We start from the raw sequence: 25,589 nt of genomic DNA, 5'->3' as shown, positions 1-25,589 counted from the left end.
GTTGAGGTCATGACTCCTTATCACCTTCACAGGACTCCATCCTCTCGATTTTAGTCTACCAGTTGCCCCTTAGCTCTTGTAGTACTGGTCTTCCTTTTACGCCTGGGCATAATGGTTAAGATTCCGAGCGAAAATTCAAATCCTGCTTCTGCCATTTGCTAGCTCTGTGATGTTGGGCAAATAAACTCTGCAGGTATCAGTGGCTTCATCTCAAAGGTGGTAAAGGAAATAGCTTCATCTTGAGGTTTTTTTTTTTTTTTAAGGATTAAATGTGATCATGGGTATAAAGTCCTCAGCATGAGGCTTGACACACAAGCTCTGTAGACATGTCAGCCAACATTACCTTCTTTCTCTGCTTTCAAATACGCTCAACCTCCTTTATTCCTTAAAAAAAAAAAAAAAAAAAAAAAAATCCTCTCTACCTTGTAAGCCTTAGAGGCTCACCTCTTTTAATAATCAAACATCAGAACAAAAATAAGCAACCCCAATCACTTGGCTTCCACAATGTGCACCCAGTGACATCTTAATCCCTCTAGTGGGATACCAATGACACCATTTTACCAGAACTCCAGGAAATGGATCTTAAATATGAGTCATTTAGCCCTCCCTCTTCTTGACTCTTTATACCACTACATTGTCCTGGTCCTCAGACTACTTTCTTTGATATCTGATGGATGTATATCCTTTTCATTCTCTGGAGAAAGAATTAATATTGTTAAAATGGTCATATTACTCAAAGCAATCTACGGACTTAAGGCAATCCCTATCAAAATATCCATGACATTTTTCACAGAACTAGAACAAATAATTCTGAAATTTATATGGAACCACAAAAGACCCAGAATTGCCAAAGCAATCCTGAGAAAAAAGAATGAGGTAAGGCTGGAGGTATAACCCTTCCAGACTTCAGACTATGCTACAAAGCTACAGTAATCAACACAACAAGGTATTGGCTCAGAAAAAGACACACAGATCAATGGAACAGAATAGAGAACCCAGAAATAAACCCATGAACTTATGGTCAATTAATCTATGACAAAGAAGGCAAGAATATACAATGGAGAAGACAGTGTCTTCAACAACTGGTGCTGGGAAAGCTGGACAGCTACAGGTAAAACAATGAAATTAGAACATCCCTTCATACCATACACAAAAATAAACTCAAAATGGTTTAAAGACCTAAATATAAGATATGACACCAAACTCCTATAAGTGAATATAGGCAAAACATTCTTGGACATAAATCACAGCAATATCTTCTTAGATCAGTCTCCCAAGGCAAAAGAAATGAAAGCAAAAATAAACAAATAGGACCCAATCAAACTTAAAAGCTTTTGTACAGCAAATGACACATCAGTGAAAGGAGAAGACAACCTATGGAATGGGAGGAAATATTTGCAAACAATGAGACAAACAAGGGGCTAATATCCGAAATATATAAACAGCTCATACAACTCAATATCAAAAAAAGAAAAAAACAAACAACCTGATTTAAAAATGGGCAGAAGACCTGAACAGACATTTTTGCAAAGAAGATATACAGATGGCTAACAGGCACATGAAAAGATGCTCAACATCACTAATTATTAGAGAAATGCAAATCAAAACCACAATGAGATATTATCTCACACCTGTCAGAATGGCTATCATTAAAAAGTCGACAAATAACAAATGCTGGCAAGGATGTGGAGAAAAGGAAACCCTTGTACACTGCTGGTAGGAATGTAAATTGGTGCAGCCACTAGGGAAGCCAATATAGAGTTTCCTCAAAAAACTAAAAATACAACTGCTATATTATCCAGCAATTCCACTCCTGGGTATATACTGGGAAAAAACAAAAACTCTGAAAAGATTCATGCACCCCAGTGTTCATAGCAGCACTGTTTATAATAGCCAAGACATGGAAGCAACCCAACGACTAGCTTAAAGAAGACGTGATACATACACAGACGCATGCACACACACACGATGGAATATTACTCAGCCATAAAAAGAATGAAATACTGCTATTTGCAGCAACATGAATGGACAATAATCTCAGCAACAGAGATTATTAGGCTTAGTGAAATAAGATACACAGAGAAAGACAAATACTATATGATAGCATTTATATGTGGAATCTAAAATATAATACAAATGAATGTATATACAAAACAGAAACAGATTATTTTTTTCAAATTGTTGGATATTTAGGTTGTTTCTAATTTTTCACAATTATGAAGGTGCATGTAATTTTAATTTCTTTAATATGTACTGCTGTACTGCCACAGAGAAAAGTTGTACTAATTTATCCTATTTTAGTTCTTATTTGGTTCTTTACAAAGAACTCCTGCGAAATTTACCTGGTATCTCTCAATAACTGGTAGACCTTGGAGTTGGTTTATAATGCCCTCTATTTTACTACTAACTATAAATACTTAAATAGTTGAATCAAGGATAGAACATTTTTATTTGCTTAAACATGTTAACATATCACCTTGGTGTAACTCTGATAAGACAGTTCTTGTTATTTCCCTTTGGCATGGCAATTCATAAAGAACTAGTGGAATATTTTAAAAATTGATCAAAAAATTTTCTTGGTTTGTCAGGTAGCTAAAGTAAATTAGCATATGTGCTATATTTGTCAAACAGGTACATATCAGGAGAAGACTGCTTACTTAAGAAAAGATTGCTTCAATTTAACATGAAATCATCAGCTTTACTGCTCTGTAGAATTTACACTTGGATAAGTCACAGTGTTTTCTTTTTTTTAAATAGATCTTTATTGGAGTATAATTACTTCACAATACTGTGTTAGTTTCTTTTGTACAACAAAGTGAATCAGCCATATGCATACATATATCCCCATATCCCCACCCTCTTGAGCCTCCCTACCATCCTCCCTATCCCACCCCCTAGGTCATCACAAAGCACAGAGCTGATCTCCCTGTGCTACGCTGCTGCTTCGCACTAGCTGTTTTACATTCGGTAGTGTATATATGTCAGTGCTACTCTCCCACTTTATCCCAGCTTCCCCGCCCCCTCCATGTCCCCAAGTCCGTTCTCTACATCTGTGTCTTTATTTCTGCCCTGCCACTAGGTTCATCAGTACCATTTTTCTTCTTAGATTCCATATATATGCATTAGCATACGGTATTTATTTTCTCTTTCTGACTTACTTCACTCTGTATGATAGACTCTAGGTCCATCGGCCTCACTACAAATAACTCAATTTCATTTCTTTTTATGGCTGAGTAATAGTCCACTGTATATATGTGCCACATCTTTACCCATTCATCTGTCAATGGACACTTAGGTTGCTTCCATGTCCTGGCTATTGTAAACAGTGCTGCAATGAACATTGTGGTACATGTCTCTTTTTGAATTATGGTTTTCTCAGGGTATATGCCCAGTAGTGGGATTGCTGGGTCATATGGTAGTTCTATTTGTAGTTTTTTAAGGAACCTCCATACTGTTCTCCGTAGTGGTTGTATCAATTTACATTCCCACCAACACTGCAAGAGGGTTCCCTTTTCTCCACACCCTCTCCAGCATTTATTGTTTGTGGATTTTTTTGATGATGGCCATTCTGACTGGTGTGAGGTGATACCTCATTGTGGTTTTGATTTGCATTTCTCTAACAATTAGTGATGCTGAGCTTTTCATGTGCCTCTTGGCCATCTGTATGTCTTCTTTGGTGAAATGTCTATTTAGGTTTTCCACCCATTTTTTAATTGAATTGTTTGTTTTTTTGATACTGAGCTCCATGAGCTGTTTGTATATTTTGGAGATTAATCCTTTGTCCATTGTTTCATCTGCAAATATTTTCTCCCATTCTGAGGATTGTCTTTTCGTCTTGTTTATGGTTTCCTTTGCTGTGCAAAAGCTTTGAAGTTTAATTAGGTTCCATTCGTTTATTTTTGTTTTTATTTCCATTACTCTCGGAGATGGGTCAAAAAAGATCTTGCTGTGGTTTATGTCAAAAAGTGTAACAGTGTTCTTGACATTTAAAAAAATTAGGGTAGAGCTGTCTTCCATGTTAAAAATGAAAGAAAATTAATATTGCATACTGCCTGACATAGCCATTGCTCAATAAATATTTGTTGAATATCTGAGGCCACACAAGTTTTAGCTAAAAATTATCTATGTGCCTTATTGGAACCCTTACATGTAAGAACCTAAACCTATGTTTATAGTCTATGATGTGTATTTGGCAGCACAAAATGACTAAACCAGACTCACTGGTTCTGAGAAAAGCCCAGCCATATACTAGATGGTGCTGTAAGTTCCTCTATCTCTAGGGGAGCAAATTCACTGGGACTGTAACCTGGATCTTTTTTTTTTTAACCTACTTCTAGCAAATCCAAAGTGACTGTAATCATTGAGGACTTATGGACATCACAAAAAGATGCATATGATTCTACTACTGTCAGTGGAGAATGGTCCTGGGGGTTTTAAGTAGAGAAGGACAAGAGCACTTATCCCACCCCAGAAACTGGAATTTTATTCATACCTCTTTGGGGATGTTAATAAAGCTGTCAGAGAAATAAAGAATAAAGCAATCAAAATCACAAAGGACAGACTGGCATAATTAAGGCAGCTTTCTGTCCCCTAAGCACCTGAGATTACACATCTCGTTCGGCTTGATAAAGTCATTGTTGGGAAGGACTTGCTTTTGAATTATACAGTAATAATACTGATTTTAAACACCAATTTTTACCATTTGCTTTATGTCACCTAGCTTTTAAGCATAAAAAGCAGGGGTTGCAATGTCTAGGAAGTAAGATTACTAAATACACTGTGATGATAATAAATCAGCATAAACAAGTAGGGATTAATGAAATATATGAATAGATTAATTTCAAATATTCTTCCAGCTTTGTTAGGAAAAATACTCATGGTACCATCATTGTATCTTTGAATCTGCCAATCTCTGTTACGCCTATGAAGATGGATGAGAAATAAGACAAAGGTACATAATTTGTGCAAAAAAACTACTCTCATTACTCAAAGTGCTTCTTATTACTTATATATCATGTGCGCAAGAAGTTCTGGTAAGCAGGAATAAATTATTTAATTGGGACTTAATTTAAATTCACGTGTTGGTGATAAAACATTGAACATTAGCGGGCCTGATCTGATGAGGGATTTACCCAAGTAGGTGAGGTATGTTCACAAGGGACAGAAAACAGACGAGCATCCTAAATGGTAAGCATAGAAAGGAAGTGAATATTTACCTGAAGCTTATTTCCAACTTTTCTTTTTAAATTAACATTTTTGGTGTAATTACAAAAATAAACAAATGGTAACTCAGAAAACAGATGTTTTCTGAGAAGGAAAAAAATCATCTGTTATCAATCCACTAAGACAACTATTGTAAATACTTCAGGGCAATGTTTTCCAAACTAACCTACCTGTTTATATGAACAACCTGGAGCGCTTGCTTAAAAGGCAGATTCTAGGGCCCCTCTCCTGGAGATTCCGGCTCAGTACGCACAGGATGGGGCCTGGATAATCTAGTTTCAACAAGCAAAGCAGATGCCTCTTATCATCAGACAAGTTTATACTATTTTTTTAGGACATATCTTTTCTGTGCATATAAGCAGCTTTCTTTTATGATTATTTATCCCCTTCAAGCCTGAGAATTTGGTATAGTTGATTTTTTCCAACCCTTCATCCTTTTACAGACGACCCTTTAAAAAGTGAGACACAGGTGACTGTTGGGACCAGGGCAAATGACAGCTTCATTCAAAACTAACTCATGAGGACTAATCGGGAAAAGGATTTTCTCTTCTCCACATCTTTCTGAGATGAAATGGGATAATCAGATTTTACTTTTCAGGATTTCACTGTCTTGTTTGTCTGTTTTTAAGGATTGAGCCCAAGGACACTTCCTATTTTGGAACTAAGAATCAAGATTCGGATTCACTGCTCTCGTGCTGAGTACTCAAAAATAAAACCAAATATGCTTATACCAGCAACACATCTTGTAGCTGTAATTTGAAACTGCTGATTCTAATTTAATTTATTCCTTTTAACCTACAATCTTAGTTTAAGCAAGTAGGGTGTAAAGGAAGACGATAAAAATATAAAGAGCTCCCTGCTTTAGTCTAAAATTTTAAGGACTTAAAGCTAAACCTGATTTCATACCCGAAAACAAAAGACAGAACACCTACCAAAAGTTATCTGAGAAGGTGAGACCACCCAACGCTGGTTGCCATCATCACTTAACCTAGCCTAATATTTTTCATGGACTATTTGTAGCAAATATGTCATTACCAAGAATTTTTTAATATGATTCTGATTCTTCATAATCCCCTTCTGCCATCCCTTAATTTTTTCAATTTGGAGAGTGAAGGGCAACATTAAGTCAACTCAATCATGCCTTCCCCTTTAGGAGGCTCCAAGGGACAAATTTCTTTCTGGGGGATCTTTAGACCAGAAAGATTGTATTTCTTTTGAACAACCAGTTTTGCTTTTATTGTGTTGAAACTTTAAACCATGCTATTGACAACATCCTCTATTTTCTTTGGCTACTAGGAAACTCAGAGGCAAATTTGCAGATGAACTCTTCAGTTCTGAACAGGACCTTATGGTTAATAATAAATCATTTTATTTATTACTTTGACACATGGCTTCATTTTCTTTTTCTGGCTTTTACATTTCTGTCACCTTGATTTCCTCATCTACATTTTTGGTATATTCTGTAAGTGACCTCAAATACTTTTTAGTGAATTATAAATAAACTATGTTAATGTAGTATTAGCATAAGCAGGAAGCTAATGACTATAAAAATGATACATTGCATGTTAAAGCCAATAGTGAATGATGTTTGAGTTATCTATACTGTTAGTTATCATCTTATTAACCACAAATAATCATATACTTAATGCACATAAGATTTACTGATAAATAAAGCAATGTGATCACCTTGATACAAAAAACAAAGCATTTGATAACTTTTAAAACCCAATTATAAAAACTCACAGCAACCTAGGACTAGAAGGGAACTCCTTTAACTTTTTAAAAGAAAACTACCAAAAATTTATAGTAAATGTGATATTTAATGGTGAAATTTTACAACCATTTGCATCAAAATCAGCAATACAGTGGTGACTACTGTAAGGTCGGATCTTAACAAACGGCACTGCAAAACAGAGGAAAGCTTCAAGTGAGCTTTATTAGGGAGCGCTCCCGGGCGAGGTTCACTCTGAGAGAAAGGGGCCAGAGAAGTCGCACCTGGGTGAGGGTTGGGCAAGACTTTATAGGGGAAGAAGGGAAAGGGGTGTGGTGAATCTGGGAGGGCGCAGGGTGTTCCTTATTTGGTGGTCTTTTCGGGTATCCTGGGGGACCGTTAGTCCTGTACCTCGAAAGGCGGGAAGGCTGGGCCGGGTGCAAAGTCCCCAGGTCAGTTTCTGGAACTGGGTGGTCCAGAGAGTTTCGGTCTGATGCAACCTGTGAATCTGATTGTGTTCCCCTGCCTCGGGCCAGTTGGCCTTACAACTACTATGTGTTACTGGTTTTATTCAAGAGGTCTTAGCCATATCACTTGGACAAGAAAAAGAATGAAGTATAAAGAAAGGTACAGCAAAACTGTCACTTGTAGACAATATGGTCTTCTTTTGAGAAAACTTAAAACAAGCATTAGAAACTATTAGAACTAAAAAGTTTATCAAGGTAACTAGATACAACTTATAAAAAACCAATATTCTTTTTTAACACACACAATAATCAATCACAAACTGCAATTTAAAATGTCTGACAACAGCAACAAAAATTTAATATAATAGCTAATAAAATGTATAAGATCCTCATAGATATTATTATAGATATTATTATAAAACTTTACTAAAGTATGTAAGATATTATTATAAAACTTTACTAAAAACTTTACTAAAGTATGTAAAACCTCAATAAATGGAGTGACGTACTGTGTTCAACAAATTAGAACTTTTTGATGAACTTTTAACCATTTGCAAAGAGATCTCATTTAGCTTCTGGGTAGAGTTCCAGCCTCATGATAAGTCATCTAAAACAATGGACAACAGTTTTAAAAGCTCAAAGGGGGCTTCCCTGGTGGCACAGTGGTTAAGGATCCGCCTGCCAAGGCAGGGTACAGGGGTTCGAGCCCTGGTCCGGGAAGATCCCACATGCCGCAGAGCAACTAGGCCCGTGTGCCACAACTACTGAGCCTGTGCTCTACAGTTCACCAGCCACACTGAAGCCCACACGCCTAGAGCCCGTGCCCTGCAACAAGAGAAGCCACTGCAATGAGAAGCCTGCACACCGCAGCGAAGAGCAGCCCCCGCTCGCTGCAACTAGAGAAAGCCCGCACGCAGCAAGGAAGACCCAACGCAGCCAAAAATAATAAATAAATTAATTAAAAAAAAAAAAAAGCTCAAAGGATCTGTAACCAATTAGTCAGTTGTCTCACATAATTTGAAAGTTTGGATATAATTTAATTCAACACTCATTTTTGGAAAATTTCTTATTCTGTAGTCTCCACTGGCCAGATCCACTAAAGAATTCTTAAGGTCAGATATACAATACAAACTTATAATTCCATATATAAACTTTTCATAACCTTCAAGGAAATAAACTTTCCATCAACTTTTAGGAATGGATTCTGCTGATAAAAAAGTAAATATCGATAAATAGTAACACATTCAGGATTTCTTATACTGTTATTGTGCTATCTAGACCTTTCTACCCTCTTTACCATCATCTGCATTATACCATTACTTGGTCATAAACACATCTGTTTGAAGGGAGGCCAAGTGTCAGACAAAATGAAATTCAGAATCGATCAGTTCTGTCACTGGTTAGCAGTCTTGGATAAAGGAAATGGAAGAGAGCGTGACTAACAAAACTGAGCAGGAGGAGTTCGAAAAGTACATGGTAATTTGTTTTATTTAAAACATTTTTGCTCTTCACAACATAGAGCAAACCTATTTATATATATTTAATCATGTGCTGTGCCAGACATTGCTGGGGCTGCCTATTCGACAGCCATTCTCCCTTCTTCATTGCTAAGAAAAGCCTGATGGTTTTGTTAGATACTGGGCGATCAGGTGATTCAAGAGAGGAAAGACTAGTCTTGATTAGTCCATGCTAATGACGGTCATTCCATTCGTCTTGCCAGTAGTTGGTTTAGGAACAGACCTGTGATAGACAGTCAACAGTAAAAGGAAGAGGGGAGCTTTCTTCTCCCTTCAAAAGGACCATGAGAAAGGGCATTCCCTCTTTCTGCCTCTGGATGTCTGGAAATGCAGCAAACATCACGTAACAAAGTGAAGACAGTTTAAGAACAGCCAACGTTTGAGGATGGCAGAGTGGAAGGATGAAATGAACCTCAATTCCTGATGACCTCATTAAGCCAATAAATTACCTAACTCAGAAATGCTCCTATGTCCGGGCTATTTCTTAAATGAGAGAATTATTATTTCCTTTTAGCATTTAAGCCATTGTGAGTTTGGTTTTCCTGTTACTTGCAGTAAAAAAAAACAAAACAAAAACATTCAAACTGATTCTGTGCCACGGACAGCAGTACTAGCTAAGCGAACGCTTATTATTGGAACAACTTATGATCATCCTCATGTGTAATCTAAACGTAAATGGTTTACGCTTTTTAAAAGGAGGTGTGAAGTTCTGAGGTATTTTCACTAATACAAGGGGACAAAGTTACATGATATTTGGAGATTTGGAGTAGAAAAATAATTTCCATTTTGCTCATGTGCAGATGCAGTCTTCTGCTCTTCTATGTTTTGAATACTCATAGCCCTATCAGTTCTATCTTTCTCCACCGCTAAGCAAGAATTTAACAATACTTTTTAGATCAGCCCCTGGCAAAGACAACCTTGGTGTTGTTTTAGGAAATCAATATGATTTAGACATACTTTTTTTTTTCCCTCTCAAAGAAAGAAGAATTTTGAAATTGCCTTTCCTTGGCGTTACGTTAAATCCTGAATACGTCCTGACAGGGAGTATGATGGAGCGCGCAAATGATTTTCCAATTAATAAAAATGTGATTCCAAAGCTAAGCTTTGAATTCTAAATTAAGTAATATGTATAAACAGAGACTCAAAACACTTCAAAGCACAGCTTACAAAAGCCAGCATCATGGTGTATCAAGCCATGAGTTCAGGAATTGCCAAAATTAATGATGATTCTTTTTCTCTTGATTTTTGAGAGTTACTCCAGGACCTTTGTTTCTGTGTAAAGCAAATGCAGACCTTATTAATAATGTAAGAGGCTCTAGGACTCCTTTACCATGGCAGAGAAGCTCTTATCTAAAACTAGAACTGTTTCCTCTATACTTTAATGGATTAGGTTTGGTTAACTTACTTTATATAGTGCTCAATTCTGTTCCATTGGCATATGGATGCCTAATAAATATTTGATGATGGTGACCATGACTGCACAGAAGATATCTTAGTGTCCACAGGAAAATGATAAAACACTGTAAGCTAGTTTCCTCTAGTGATAAAATTATATAAAAACAGGAGAGTGATGCCTTTTCATACCAGTGCATTTAAGAAAACCCCAAATAAAAGGTAAGGTATAAGAATTAACATCTATTTAATTTAATTGTTTTATTTAATCCTAACCATAATCCTCTGGACTAGGTACTGGGATTCCCATTTTCCTAAATCTAACATGTCACTGGTTGTATAGTGAGCCAATATTTTATGTACCAATAAGAAAAAATGCAGCCAATGAAATTATGATACACCTTTCTTAAGATGTGCCCTGATTTCAGAGACGTCAAAATGTAAAAATCGGGGCTTCCCTGGTGGCGCAGTGGTTGAGAGTCCACCTGCCGATGCAGAGGACACGGGTTCATGTCCCGGTCCGGGAAGATCCCACATGCCACGAAGCGGCTGGGCCCGTGAGCCACGGCCGCTGAGCCTGCGCGTCCGGAGCCTGTGCTCCTCAGCGGGAGAGGCTGCAGCAGTGAGAGGCCCGTGTACCACAAAAAAAAAAAAAAAAAAAAAAAAAAGGAAAAATAATAGGCATCTCAAACATAATTAAAAAATACGATTCTGATAAGAAAATTCATCCAAGTCACACAGCCAGTTGGTAGCTGTGGCAAAGACAAGCCGCTCTCCACCAAAAACTCATGTTCCCCGTCCACAGCATGGAGTTCCTACTGAGAAATGGCTCTCCAGCCAGAAACTATGCTTTCCACCCTCCAGAGTTCTGACCAATAGAATGTGAACACAACTGATATAGTCAGTTCCAGTCCAAAGAGGTAAAGAAACACGAGTACTTTCTTCTTTCTCTCTCTCATCCCATCCACCATTTATTGATGCTCAGGGTGATCTTAGAAACTACCTGTTGAAAATGGCAAAGCCTCTGCGTCAGCCTGGGTTCCTGAATGACTGCAAGGAACAAAGCCCTGCCTGTATCCCCAAACCATTGTGCCAAATAGGGATGCCACATTTGTTTGACACGAGCAATAAGTAAACTTTTATTTTATTAAGCCACTGTAATCCGAGGCTAGTGTTACCTCAACTAGAATTATTTCATATAATACAGCGGCAGAATTAGAATTTGAATGTCAGGTTCCAAGAGCACAGGTTCGAGATTCAGGACAAGGGTTTGAACCATAGCTCCACCGGTTCTTACACTAGAGTCCATGAACTTGGGCAGTCATTTAACCTATGGATCAAGTTTGTCATCCAGAATGGTATGAAAATAAAAGGCACCTCACAGACTGTTCTCAGGATTAAATGAGAAAATGCAGGCAAAATGCACGGACCATCCATGAGTTGGCACTCCCTGAATGCTGGTTGTTATTACACTCGCTGTCATTGTCAATCATCAGCTTCCTTTCATACCTAGTTGCAAATCGCCAAGTGTGCTTTTAATGTAAATCTCTTCTACAGATAGAAAGTGCCATTCCTCTGAAGAAAGTCCGCCTTCAGCTTAAGAGCCTGAGGAAGTTTCTGTTCCAAACTTTAAAAAGTTAAAAAAAAATTTTTTTCTGTTACCAATACCTTAAGGGAATGATGAACAGAGAAAATATGAAGGTATGTTTGTTGTATGATATTTCAAACACCAGTTTCACTTTACTGCTTACATAAAAATAGCACTTTATTTCTTCATTTCACAGTATTATAAGGAATAAAAAGAAAATGGGATAAAAAACTTACCCTTTGTTTTTCATTTGAACCCTTTTTATTGGTCTCTTTTCTACTTTCATCTTCATACACTAGAACAAAGTCAATTCTTCGCTGACCATCATTAAAAAAGAGGGAGTCAAGTTTTCCATTAAATTCTTCCTGTGTGGATAGAAAAATAAATTTTAATATAGTTTTTTGAAAAGTGCCAATTTATAAGTGTTTATTTTCTAGCTTTAATAGATACATCAGTATGTTTACAGAGAAAGAGAAATAAATCCATAACTAGTTACTTGACCAAGAGGGCATGGTCACATGATCTTTGCAAGCATAGTCTGTTCTTGGTGAAAGAAGTCCTTGAATTGAGCAAGTTAGCATTATTCTACAAATGTATGGGAAAACATCAGCATTATGAATGTAACACAGTTATCCCAGAATTATTCCCACCTGGATGAGCAAAAGGAGTACCAAGTTTGGAAATGAACACAGTAACCAGAGATGCCTATCGGAAGGACCAAAGTTCATTTAACAAGAGAAAAAAATCTAAGACAAAGCACTGTTTATGAAAATCTCATCCTACCTTGACCATATTTTCTAACCTTTTCATCTATTTTCATGACTTCTCTCTGAACCTCATCACTTTATAGAAAGTATCATTTTATAACCTTAAACAAATGCCAGAAAATGCTTTGATACACACAAAAGATACACTGGTCATTGGTATTTGTCCCCAAATCCACACAAGATACCCCCTCACTCCTAGCAAAAAACAAGCAAACAAACAAAAATCCCAGCAACAAGAACAAATAAATGAGCCTTTAATTTAGAGCTTAAAAGCCTTATGGCGTGGGCTTCCCTGGTGGCGCAGTGGTTGAGAGTCCACCTGCCGATGCAGGGGATGCAGGTTTGTGCCCCGGTCCGGGAGCATCCCGCGTGCCGCGGAGCGGCTGGGCCCGTGAGCCATGGCCGCTGAGCCTGCAGGTCCGGAGCCTGGGCTCCACAACGGGAGAGGCCACAACAGTGAGATGAGAGGCCCGTGTACCGCAAAAAAAAAAAAAAAAAAAAAGCCTTATGGCATAAAAACAAAGTCATAACGGCAGAACACAGACCTAATACAGTTTAAAACAATCTCTATTACCTTATGGATTTGGATAGAATTGTTTTAATTTGCTCTAAGGAAAGGCTTGAGTTTGTGTTTCTCCAACATCTGGTCATACTGCTTATGTGAATGTTGCTTAAGAATCAGAATATTTTTTTAACTGACAAGTAATACTTTTCAATTTTTCATTTTTTTTCCATTAAAAGTCATGGGGAGGTTGCATTTTGCAGTCATTTGATGGAACCCCTTAATCATTAAATGTGATTAATTCTTCTCTTCATTCAGCATCAGTTAGTACTACACAAATCACCTTATTTTACCGCCACGAGTTTCCCGTTTTCTTCACACTTTTGAGAAGATGTATATTTTTGCTAAACATATACAAACTGATACTTGCCCCTCCTTTCCTCTTTTCTACCACAGAGCAGCCTAGCAGTGTGACTTGGCCTGAGACCTTTCCCAGCTGGGACGCTGAGGGGCCAGAAAAACAGACACATCAGTGTCCCAGGCTGAGGCTACCACCCAATTCTTTTATTTCCAATTTCAGCTCTTTAAAACCAGTAAACGTTAAGAGTACTTAAAGCTATACAAGACATAGAAAACAGGCTTATGGTTACCAAAGGGGAAAGGGTGGGGGGGATAAATTAGGACTTTGGGAGTAACATATACACACTGCTATATATAAAATAGATAACCAACAAGGACCTACTATATAGCACAGGGAACTCTACTCAGTATTTTATAACAACCTATAAAGGAAAAGAATCTGAAAAAGAATATATATATATATATATATATATATCACTGAATCACTGTGGTGTACATTTGAAAATAACACAACACTGTAAATCAACTATATTTCAATTAAAAATAATTAATTTTAAAATACATTAAAAAAAAAGCTATACAAAAATGCTAAGGCCTGTTGTTTTCACTTCAGCCATGGAGTTCTTGAGGCCCCTCCTCTCTTCAATTTCTCTTCCTTTCAGTGAAGATGTTACTATTGGTGACAACCTGGGCAGTTGCTAGAGGAAAACCGTGTGTAGAGGAAAAAACTATGAGGCCGAGGGGAAGTGGAGTAAGGTGGAATATAGTCATGAAAACCTGGTCATTGTTACAGACGTCTGAAACGTGTCCAAAGCAGCTTGCTCTCTGGAGCCCACACTCTGGTGCCTTTCTTTGGTGGCATCTGACAGCTCACTGAAGTCACGTTCTGAAGAATGAGGCCTGGAATAAGAACCACATCTGCACGTGGATCCAGGCATTCCTCCCCACACAGCCCTTGGTCAGCCACACGGGTTGGCAGCAAGGTCCCAGATAATCAGGTCTGTATGCACATCTCTCCTGTATGATAGAAGACCACGGCCCTTTGTTGGAGGAAAACGCCACTGGCTTGGCAAGACTGTCTGTATGAAATAACTAGGTCAGACTCTCATATGGTATTAGAATGCAGTGCCAGGGGAAAGAGTGACAAATTCGTATGGCTGTGAAATCCACGTTTCCCATCTCTTGGCAGAAAACATTCCACTAGGTGACTGGGAAGAGAAGGGAGAAACAAAATGCTGGGCTAGAAAGAATATCTAACAAACAAGGGAACTAGCCCAAATAGAAAAGACTCAACTATGAACAAAACAGTACTGCTTGGAAAAGAAAGAAAGGCTGGATTTTGCAGTTATAAGTTCCAGTATAGGCCTGACTCATCCAACAGGTATTGAAATGACAAAAAAACTAAAAAAAAATTGAAAAAAAAAAATCCTCTTCTAAAGTTGTGAAGTAAAGTTTAATAGTTTCCTAGGATAAATATTGATAATCTTCTTCAAAATGACTGATTATTCAGAGCTGGATTATTCTAGTCCTGACCTCTCAAAATCTACTCAAAATTGCATCTTTAGTCTTTTCTACCAAGTCAAATGGCACCAAGATGAAATACAAAAAACCCCTGAAGCCCAATCTTTCCTGTTCAGCAGCTTAAGTTTAAAAACACTTTAAGAGATGGTTTAAAATTTATCAGGTCAAATCATTTTAGAGATTGGAGCTTACGTATGGTTACTGACTTCCCCACTAGGAAACTTATTAACTCTTATACTCATCAGAGTAACTTATTGTTACCCTGAGGGTCTTAGGCAAATGTCTTTAATGCCAAGGAAGTAAGCAGAGTCTCTAGCTGTTAATACTTCTTCCTTCCTGGAAAAGATATGAAGTAAATTTCTAATTACAGTTTAGAGTCTATAATATGTTTTATTTGTTCACAGCCATTGCCCTCTCTGGTTCCGAGGACACTAGATTCCACCAATTTAGCGTCCATTTACTCATTTGCAGCAATCTGACCCAAAGGTGTACTTAAAGACTGCAGTGGTTAAAAAGACTATCCATGTTCATTTGTCATTATATCAAAATAAACAGAAACAATGCTGCCAACCATTGCAGAAGAGTGACCTGACCACCTCTGTCTTTAACTGTTGGCTTTGACATTTCACACTTGGGAAGAGAGACATGCTTGGTCTGAGCCAGGGGAGGTCTGAGAAATAAGCTCCTGGCAGAGTAGTGTAGGAGAGAAGGAATAAGAAAGGTTGGGTGTAATGTACCCAACTGATGTTTCCCAGGTCTCCCTGCTCTCAGCTGGCTTCTTTCCTCCTGCTATTTGTAGGGCATCTCCTTCAACAAAACAGCCCAAGGGCTCTTTTAACCAAATCAGGATAAAAATGCAAGCAGCAAAATTACGCTGCCAGAAATTTGTGGATTCAACCAACGTCAGACTAAAAAAAAAAAAAAAAAAAAATACAGAAAGTTCCAAAAAGCAAAGCTTGAATTTGCCGTGTGCCAACAACTATTCACATGACATTTACATTGTATTCACAACAATTTACACAGCCTTTACATTGTACTAGGTAGTATAAGTAATCTAGAGATGATCAAAGGACATGGGAGGATGTGTATACATTATATGCAACTACTACACCATCTTATATAAGGGACTTGAGCATCCAAAGATTTTGGTAACCGCCCTGTGAATACCAAGGGATGACTGAAATTACTTGGTAGGAGAACTTCTCATAAGTTATCTGGATTTTCCTTGAACAGGAGGAACATGGGTACATGTTTGGGTACATGAAGGGTCACATGATGATTACATAATGGTGAGGCTTGTCTTCCGGCTGGAGAAAGAAGGGCTAGGGAAGGAAAGGATCTGCGGAAACAGCTGCCTGGGTGTAACTGCTCCATGGCATTTAGGTCAGTTAGAGACGAGCAGCCCATCTCACTAAGCACCCTCCTGGAATCCCTGGCATCAGCACTTGGTGAGTCCAGGAAAGAACTTGCTGCTCAACATGTGTCCAAACTCACACTTCTCAAGTGTCCTCAAATAAACAAAATGTGTCCTCAAATAAATCCTGCAAAATCAAGATTGGAAGTCCCATTTCACAATAGAGGCATCTACTCCTAGAGTTTAAGATGCAAATTTTAAATGATTTGTCCAAGATCTGGATACAAAGCAATCAGTTTGGGATCTCTGCTCAAACTCTCATTTGTGCGTAAGGATGTTGGAAACTTGCCTTGGACAGCAAGTGATATTATCTGATTGTATCAGATTAAAAAATTCTAGAGAATTTCCAAACAGTTTATTCCTGCCCCTGTTAGGGCTGTCATTTACTATGAGATTAGAGAGTGTTCCAGGCTTATTTGGATTAGTGGTCTCAACCTCTACAGAAAGCAGGACACAAAAAGTCTTACTGTCTAACAATGATAGTTGAGGAATTACACTATGAAAAACAAACAATATCAAAACACTCACATAATTAAAGAGCAACTGATATGTGAATGTGGAAAACACATGTGGCTCTCTGCGGTCTTCAAGACTAGCAAAACAAAGTAGTTAATTCCAGGAAGAACAAAACAGGAAAAAAAAAACTTTAATTATAGCGAAAAACTGAAGTGAAAATATAGGATTTTCTATTTTTCAGTAAACCTTGAATCCCTGTATATCGCAAGTTTTAGGGAAACAAACGTTTAGAAGCAAGAGCCTTTATGTAAATATTTAGATCCCATGAAATATAGAACATAATGAAAATTTATTTATATGTCACACAGTTATAAATGAGGTATATTCTAGTGTTTTCCCTAACTGTAGCAGAGTCCAGGCGGGTTCAAGGCGTAAGAGATAGTGGAACATTTTTTTCTTTATAAAGTGTGCAAAATTACTGCAAGGGATAGCAGAGACTACATCAATTTTTATTCCTTTTATTCAGATCACCTCCTCGGCCTATAAGAACACTTGATAGTGAGAAAATACAAAGTACAAAGAAAAATGCCAAGAACTGCAGGCATGGAAGGCTGAATGCTGAAGGTAGAAAGATTAGTATTATGAGAAGCAGGGGTGGGAGAAAAGGAAGTAACACGTTAGTACCAGGGATAAGGAGAAGTACATGGATGCACAAGGGAGCCACACAGGAAGTCAGCTCAGTCAATCGCATGTTGGGGGATATGCGTCAGAGTGTCTTGGATGGGGCATTCAAGAACGTGCTGGCGGGAAAGAAGTACAGTGGAAAAGCTGCTCGTTCAAGGAGGAGGTGTATCTAGAAGTGAGGATTCCAAGTCTGTTAGAGAGTCCAAGAACATCCCTGTTGGTGACTCTGTGACAATCAGGGTAAACTTAGGAGTGACCCAGAATAATATTTGTACAAATCACACTGTCTCCTTCCCCACTCTGTTAAACACACTTTCAGCTTCTGAAGGCCAATGGCCGGGTCTTGTTCACCCTGAGTTCTCTGCTGAGACTTTGCATTTAGCAGGAGCTTGGTTTGCTTTTTTCTTAGGAAAATATACCTTTTTTTTTTTTTCTGATAAAAGTAATATATACTCAATACAAAAAAAAAATCTGAAGATACAGGGAAGTATAAAGGAATGAATAAAAGTCATATGTAATCCCATCTCCCAGAGATAAGCCGAGCTTAATATTTTGGATCTCTCTCTCTCACGCACACACAAACACACATGCACATTCACTAAAATGATACCATACTAAACGTACTGTTAAAACACCCATCACAGCCATTTTTCTAGCTTGAAAAAAAGCTCTGCACCATCATGTTTAGTAGTTGCAATACCATTTAGTTAAACAGTTCCTCCACTGATGAACATGTAAGTTCTTTCCAATTTGCTGCTTTTATAAACACTGCTGCAAGGAGCATCTTTACACATATGTATCTGTGCACATGTTCAATTACTATTTTCTTAGGCTAAATTCTAGAAGCAGATTTTAAGGGACCTAGCCTTTTAGAGGTTTTTTGATATATATGTTGCTCAACTGTCATCCAGAATATTTATAAAAATGAACACTTCCAACAGCAGAGTATGAAAGTGCCTTTCCCTCACTGGATTTCACTCTTTTTCACTTTTCCCATGAGAGTTAAAATACCGGTTTTTTTTCATTTGCACCTTTTAATTAGAGAGCACTAACATTTTTATGGGTACTGCCCAATTGCATTAATGCTTTTCTGAAATGCCAATTACTGTTCTTGACCCAACTGAACTATCTTATTATTTAATCCCTTCTCAGTAGATTCTCTTGGTTTTTACTCATGAGATACTAAAGACCACGCTGGCAAAGGAGCAAGTGGGTGGATGGTAATACAGAAGCAGCCCATACGGTTACTTCCCAAAAAGAAAAGAGAGAAATACTCTAGGGCACTGTCTACCAGCCCTAGGCTCAACAGTGCTGACGTGTTTTTGGAAATGCAGACATTTAACTGGAATGTGTGATACTAGTTTGAGAAGGTCACTGGCCCCTGGACATACTTTCCAATACAGTTTACATGCTCCCTGTGTAACTACCAAATATCAGTATATATTTTGACTCATAATTTTTTAGAATATAGAACTTACTGCTGATTTAGTTTATAAATGATTTCTGTTGCAAGTTTAAAACTGATGTACAAATTCTTTTTTTTTAAATTTATTTTTGGCTGCGTTGAGTCTTCATTGTTGCACAGGCTTTCTCTAGCTGCGGTGAGCAGGGGCTACTCTTCAATGCAGTGCTCGGGCCTCTCACTGTGGTGGCTTCTCTTGTTGCGGAGCACGGGCTCTAGGCGCACAGGTTCAGTAGTTACGGTGCACGGGCTTAGTTGCTCCGTGGCATGTGGGATCTTCCTGGACCAGGGCTCAAACCTGTGTTCCCTGCATTGGCAGACAGATTCTTAACCACTGTGCCACCAGGGAAACCATGATGTACAAATTCCTAAAAAAATTGTCTTGCTGAGGGAGAAGATATGGGGATATATGTATATGTACAGCTGATTCACTTTGCTATAAAGCAGAAACTAACACACCATTGTAAAGCAATTATACTCAATAAAGATGTTAAAAAAAAAGAAATTAAAACTGAACAAAAAAATTGTCTTGCTAATTTACATTTGTAAATGGCTATAAGTAGTTTCCAAATAGTGGAACTGGCTATTTTCAGTCATTTCCCATCAAAAATAGATGTAGTTCCTTTATAAATAATATTAGACTGTGCCATGAAAATACTGCTGCTGCTTCTTCGTCTTTCTTCTTTTCTTTTTTTTTTTTAATACTCATGAGGGAATGCTCACATGCCAACGGCTTGATTTGGGATATGCATTTTGCCTTTGTTTCCCTTTGCCTGTGTTAAAATAAACTCTAGAGTTCTATTATTAGAACATCATGTTTCAAACACAGGGTGAGGGTGGAGACATAATGCCTCAGGCATAATTATTGTTAAATATTTCCCTCTAGCCTGTGCCAAGGAAGCAGTAGTTTTAGCAAACAGAGTTCTCATATGTTTTTAAATATTATATTCTTAAAATTTATGAACGAGGCTAGAGGAAATATGAAAAGAGAACTTTGAAATGACCTTTAAAATAAAGCTTCCTTAAAAGGAGTTAAGTAACCAGGGAAGATAATAAGCTTTCTCTTGCGGGAAGATTCTTAGTTTGGAGCCTTCTCAGGGAGGATGGACTCCGAGTGAACTTTTCCTTAAACCCACAGTTAGCTGGGATTGGGATTTGCATTAGCATGACTTCAAACTTGTTTTGCTTTCCTGTTTTCCCACAGGTGGTACGCCATTTTTAAAACTTTTGTTTAGCTTTCCTTAAAGGTGATCTGCAGAAAAGAAGACGAACAAGTAAAGAAAAGGAAAAGAAAAGGAAAAATGTGAAAAGGCCTATAGTGGTTGTTTTCTTACTTTCCCTTTTCTAGAAAAAGCCATCATCTGCTTGCACTGTTCTCATCTGGTAGTGGTAACACTGGTGAAAGAAATGTGGGTGAGATTAAGCTGTAAGACATTCCCAATAAAGTCAGGAATGATAAAGTGATGGATGTGATGAAACAAGACAAGTGGTGCAAGAGGACATTTGTCTGAGAATGGTTATCCTCCTGGAGGCTGACCTCTTAAGGTTTCCATATCCCCAAAGTGTCTTGCTTTGTTTTAATATCGAATTAGGGATTTAACATCAATCCATTTACCTTAAACTTTTTTGAACCTATTAGCATTTTCAGTTTGTATCACCTCCTGAGGAAGAATATGCAGTAGGTTTTCCACACAGGCAAGATGGTTGTCCTAAATGACATTTTTCGATCTTTAAGAAATAGTTCCCAATCTCATATTCTGGAATCAGTTAGAACCAAAATAATAGTGCTACAACCAAATCCTGCATGACTTAATGGACTTCCACACTATTCCATCTACACAAGCTCCTTAGACTTAAGGAACAATCATTTTAGCTTGACTTCATAACCATAGGTTTCCCTCCACCTACCCTCTTGCTCCTCTTAATTAATCTTATTTCAATAGCATATTTATTTTCAGTTTTTGGAAAATTAAATGGTTATGACTCAAAATTATTAACTGGTAGTTCCCATTCGCCAAATCCATAACTGTAAACTGCCCCTTTTTCTTAGTCACCTGAGTTGCATGGGGCCTGGGTTACCAGTCCCTGAGATTTCATGCTTTGAATGAAAGCCAATCTCACGAAATGTGATTATGATCTGAGAATAAACAGAAAAGGGAGTTTCAAGATATTGCTCTTCAGACTGTTGAGCTGAAGAAGACACATAAGGTAGAACTGAGGGCGTAACTAAGGCAACAAGTGTTCAGCTCCTTACTGGGTTCCTGTGTAATTCTTCTTTTGCAGACTCCCTTACAGTTACAATCCATCATTCCCAGAGAGCTCTTCATCTTTCACAGGAGGTTTCCATTTGCCATCTAAGAACTGCCCTGAGTTATTTTCAGCTGCTCAGGGTTTGCAGCACAAGTGTCCCGTCATCATCTGTGATTCCCCTGTCGGACTGTTAGGTCCCCATATGTGCCCTGGTCATAATCTTCTCAGACCACTTCTCTAGGAATTGATGTTTGCAACCTCATTCAAAGCAAGAAGAAGAAAAATCAGAGCATCTAGTGCCCAGCAAAGCAAAGGATTGTGACAACTCCTATCAGTTGGTTAATGCCTTATAAAGATGTTACTTTTTCTCTTGAAACTCAAGAAGCAGTTTACAAGAATAGCTATTCCTTGCGGTATCAAAATGAGGATGCAGAGGTGTTTCCAAAACAGAATTTAAAAAACCAAGTGACTCATTTAAAACAATGGCACAAAAATGTTAAACTGACTACAGATAATAAATAACACCTTAAAAAATCTTCCTCCCATCAATTATTGGGAATTTTCAAGAAATAAAATGCTCTGAGGAAATGAGTTTTCAGATGAACTTTATGTTAATTAAAAGGTTACTTCAACCTTTCTGCGCTCAAAATTTTCTCAAATATAGTACATAATAATTTTTGATGTCTTAAAGAGAGGATATTGAACGTAATTACTACTAGTATTACGACTACTACTACTGCTCTTATTAAAAAAGTAAAAATGAAGAGAGCCCCAAAGAAGAACAAAGAACATGGGTTTTGGTATCCGGCAGAGCTAGGTTCAAATCACAATTCTGTCACATATAACTAGGTGTGTGCCTTTGTGTATGTATTTCATCTCTGTAAACTGAATGTATTCACCTGTAAAAGGGGGAAATCACAGAAAGAAATGCAGGATTATTGTGAAGATTGAGATGATGCATGTAAAGGAATAGCACAGAGCCTATAACATAGTAAAAGCTCAATAAATGTGAGCTTTTGGCGTTCTCTATTTTAACATGAAACAGTTCTTCATTGATAACTAGCTGTGTTAAGTGCATTCGCATACTGTACAATCATTAGGAACTTTCACCTGCGTCTTGCAGAACTCTGCCATTACTCAGATTATGAGGAGTCCCTTCTTTTGTTACCAACTTACCAGTCTTTAATAGGTATTCCACTACCCTTTTATTTATTGCTTATATCTGCTTTGAATTGGGCAACCAGATTAACTGAATCTGTTGAGGTTCTTTGAAATTAAGCCTTGGTGCTTTGGTTTGGGATGTCAGAGGCTTTTTAGCTTTCTTCAGGTTCTGAGTAAACTGTGATTGAAGCAAAGGGTCCCATCCCAGAAATGAATAAAATATGGTTAAGGGTGAATACATTATCCCCTTCCCACAATCTCTTTCGGAAGAGGTCTTATGACATCTGGCATCAAACAGAATGAATTATAAATTGAGACAGAGATAAAAAAAAAGAATGAAATTTTGCCACTTGCAACAACATGGATGGACTTGGAGGGTATTACGCTAAGTGAAGTAAGTCAGACAGAGAAAGACCAACACTGTACGATATCACTTATATGTGAAATCTAAAAATACAATAAACTAGTGAATATAACAAAAAAGAAACAGACTCAGAGATACAGAGAACAAACTAGTGGTTACCACTGGGGAGAGGGAAGGAGGGGTACAAGAAAGGGGTAGGGGATTAAGAGGTACAAACTATTATGTATAAAATAAATAAACTACAAGGGTATATTGTACAAAACAGGGCCTATAGCCAATATTTTACAATAACTGTAAATGGAGTATAGCCTTTAAAAATTGTGAATCACCTGTGTTGCACACCTGTAACATATTATACTGTACACCAACTATACCTCAATTTATAAATAAATAAATAAATAGAGATGGAGAATCAGGGCCAGAGAAAGTAGGAGGAAGAAATGTACTAACCATTGGGACAATTGCAATTGTGATTTCAACATGACATTGGCACAAGGCCTCCTGGCAGCAGGGCAAAAAGGAAATGTGTTCAATGATACAGTCCTTGCTATCAGAAAAAAGGAAGCATTCTGATTTTGGGGGGAGGAAAAAGTTTCATGTGAGATCTTATACAGAAACACCCAGTTTTTGTCCATTTCCCTAACAGACAATGACCTTAGCAAGGAACTGGTGTTATAAAATATAATATACTGGTAATCTTTGACTTTTTAGTCTTTAGTTCTCATATTGCTTCTACCTTTGAAGCAATTAGTCTGCATTTCACTGCTACATCTATTGCTATCACCCTAGTCTGTGCTCTTGACCTTCACTAATTAGATTAAATTAATATCCCAATCCGTCTCCTTGCATCCAGTTGTCCTGTTTGCCAATTCAATATATATATATATATACATATGGATGTTCCTAAATCAACATGTTCAACTCACAGGATTCAAAAACCTTCAGTTTCTCCGAGTGCCCTTTGGAGAAAATGCAAACTTTTCAGATAGGTATTCAGATGTTTCATAATCTGATTATATCTCACATTTTATTTACTATCACTCCCCATTCCTAACCCTCCAACCCCACCATGCTTTCTCATCAGCGTTTGACTGTATCATGCTGCTTCCTGCCTCTCCTCCTTTGCTCACATGATTTCCCCTCCTGAAACCACCACCCTTTCTCTTTCCCACCTATCCAAATTTTAATTCTCCTCCGAGGTCTAGCTCAGTTCTTCTCTCATGCAGCCTTCCTAACAACTGGGTTCATGTTTCTTTTTCCCTCACCAGACTACTGTCTGTACCAATGCATGTGTGTTCTGTGGACCTCCGGGGACTCCTAAGACCCTTTCGGGGGGCCCATGAGGTCACAAACATTTTTATAATAATACTATGATGTTATTCCTTTTTCTCATTGTGTTAACATCTGCAATGATGGTACAGAAGCCACGGTGGGTAAAAACTTCCAGCATCTTATTAGCACAACTCAGCAGTGGCACCAAACTATATGAGTCATCATCGTATTGTTCACCACCACCTACTCACAGTAAAAAAGTCACTTCACTTAGGAATGTTCTTGATGAAGCTGTAACAATTACTAACTTTATTAAATCTTGACCATTGAGTACCTGGATTTCTTTTTTTTTTTTTTGCGGTACACGGGCCTCTCACTGCCGTGGCCTCTCCCTATGCGGAGCACAGGCTCCGGACGCGCAGGCTCAGCCGTCATGACTCAAGGGCCCAGCCGCTCTGCGGCATGTGGGATCTTCCCGGACCGGGGCACGAACCCGTGTCCCCTGCATCAGCAGGCGGACCCCCAACCACTGCGCCACCAGGGAAGCCCAAGTACCTGGATTTTTAATATTCTGTGTGAAGAAATGGAAGTACCCATAAAGTACTTCTGCTGCACATCAAAGTATGATGGTGGTCTTGAGGAAAAGTGCCGTGCAATTTTTGAGTTGCCAATTTTTTTCATAGACGCCACTCTTACTTGACAGACAACTGACACAAAATTCAGTTACATAAGCTTGAGCATTTGGCAGATAGTTTCCCGAAGATGAACAAAGTGAAACTGTCGTTTCAAGGAAAACAACTAACAATATTTATTGCTAATGATAAAATTTGAGCTTTCAAGCAAGTATATATTAGAATTTAAGACAACTTGTGTTTGCCCCTGGGAACTTGACAGCTTCCCAATATTCAATGGCTTTTCTCATGGGATTGATGAAATGGAGATTGGAGGTGTGTTAACAAATGTATTTTTTTCATATTGTATAATGAAATGGGTCAACATTTGTAAGAGCTACTTAACTCAATGAACCAATATTTTCCAACTTCCCTATGCATGGTGATAAAAATCATGCTTGGGTAAAGATTCAGTCAAAATGCAAGACAGATTCCCTGCACCCCGCCACCCCTCTATTGCCCCTCCCTCCTTCCCTCTCCCCACTGGTAACCACTAGTGTGTTCTCTATATCTGTGAGTCTGCTTCTTTTTTGTTTCATTCACTAGTTCGTTGTACTTTTTAGATCCCACATATAAGTGACAGCACACAGTATTTGTCTTTCTCTGTCTTATTTCACTTAGTGTAATGCCACCCAAGTCCATCCATGTTGCTTCCACACCCTGGCAATTGTAAGTAACGCTGCTATGAACACTGGGGTGCATGTATCTTTCCGAATTACTGTTTTTGTTTCTTTAGGATTTATACCCAGGAGTGGAATTGCTGGGTTACATGGAAGTTTGTTGAGGACCCTCCACACTGTTTTCCAC

General features: G+C 38.1%; 1 protein-coding gene across 3 annotated transcripts in view; it reads right to left on the bottom strand.

Moving 5' to 3' along the window:
* The window catches only part of ANO6 (anoctamin 6), a 202,620-nt gene that overhangs the window by 79,035 nt on the left and 97,996 nt on the right, over positions 1-25,589 (bottom strand). For all 3 annotated transcript variants that reach the window (XM_033436509.2, XM_004274428.3, XM_033436508.2), the window contains one exon: positions 12,135-12,263. In XM_033436509.2, coding sequence (XP_033292400.1) covers positions 12,135-12,263 — 129 coding nt within the window. The remainder of the gene's footprint in view (positions 1-12,134; positions 12,264-25,589) is intronic.

The sequence above is a fragment of the Orcinus orca genome, chromosome 11, assembly GCF_937001465.1.
Source record: "Orcinus orca chromosome 11, mOrcOrc1.1, whole genome shotgun sequence".
Taxonomy (NCBI): domain Eukaryota; kingdom Metazoa; phylum Chordata; class Mammalia; order Artiodactyla; family Delphinidae; genus Orcinus; species Orcinus orca.
The sequence above is the reverse complement of the archived record's forward strand: the minus strand, read 5'-3'. Positions and strand labels throughout refer to the sequence as shown.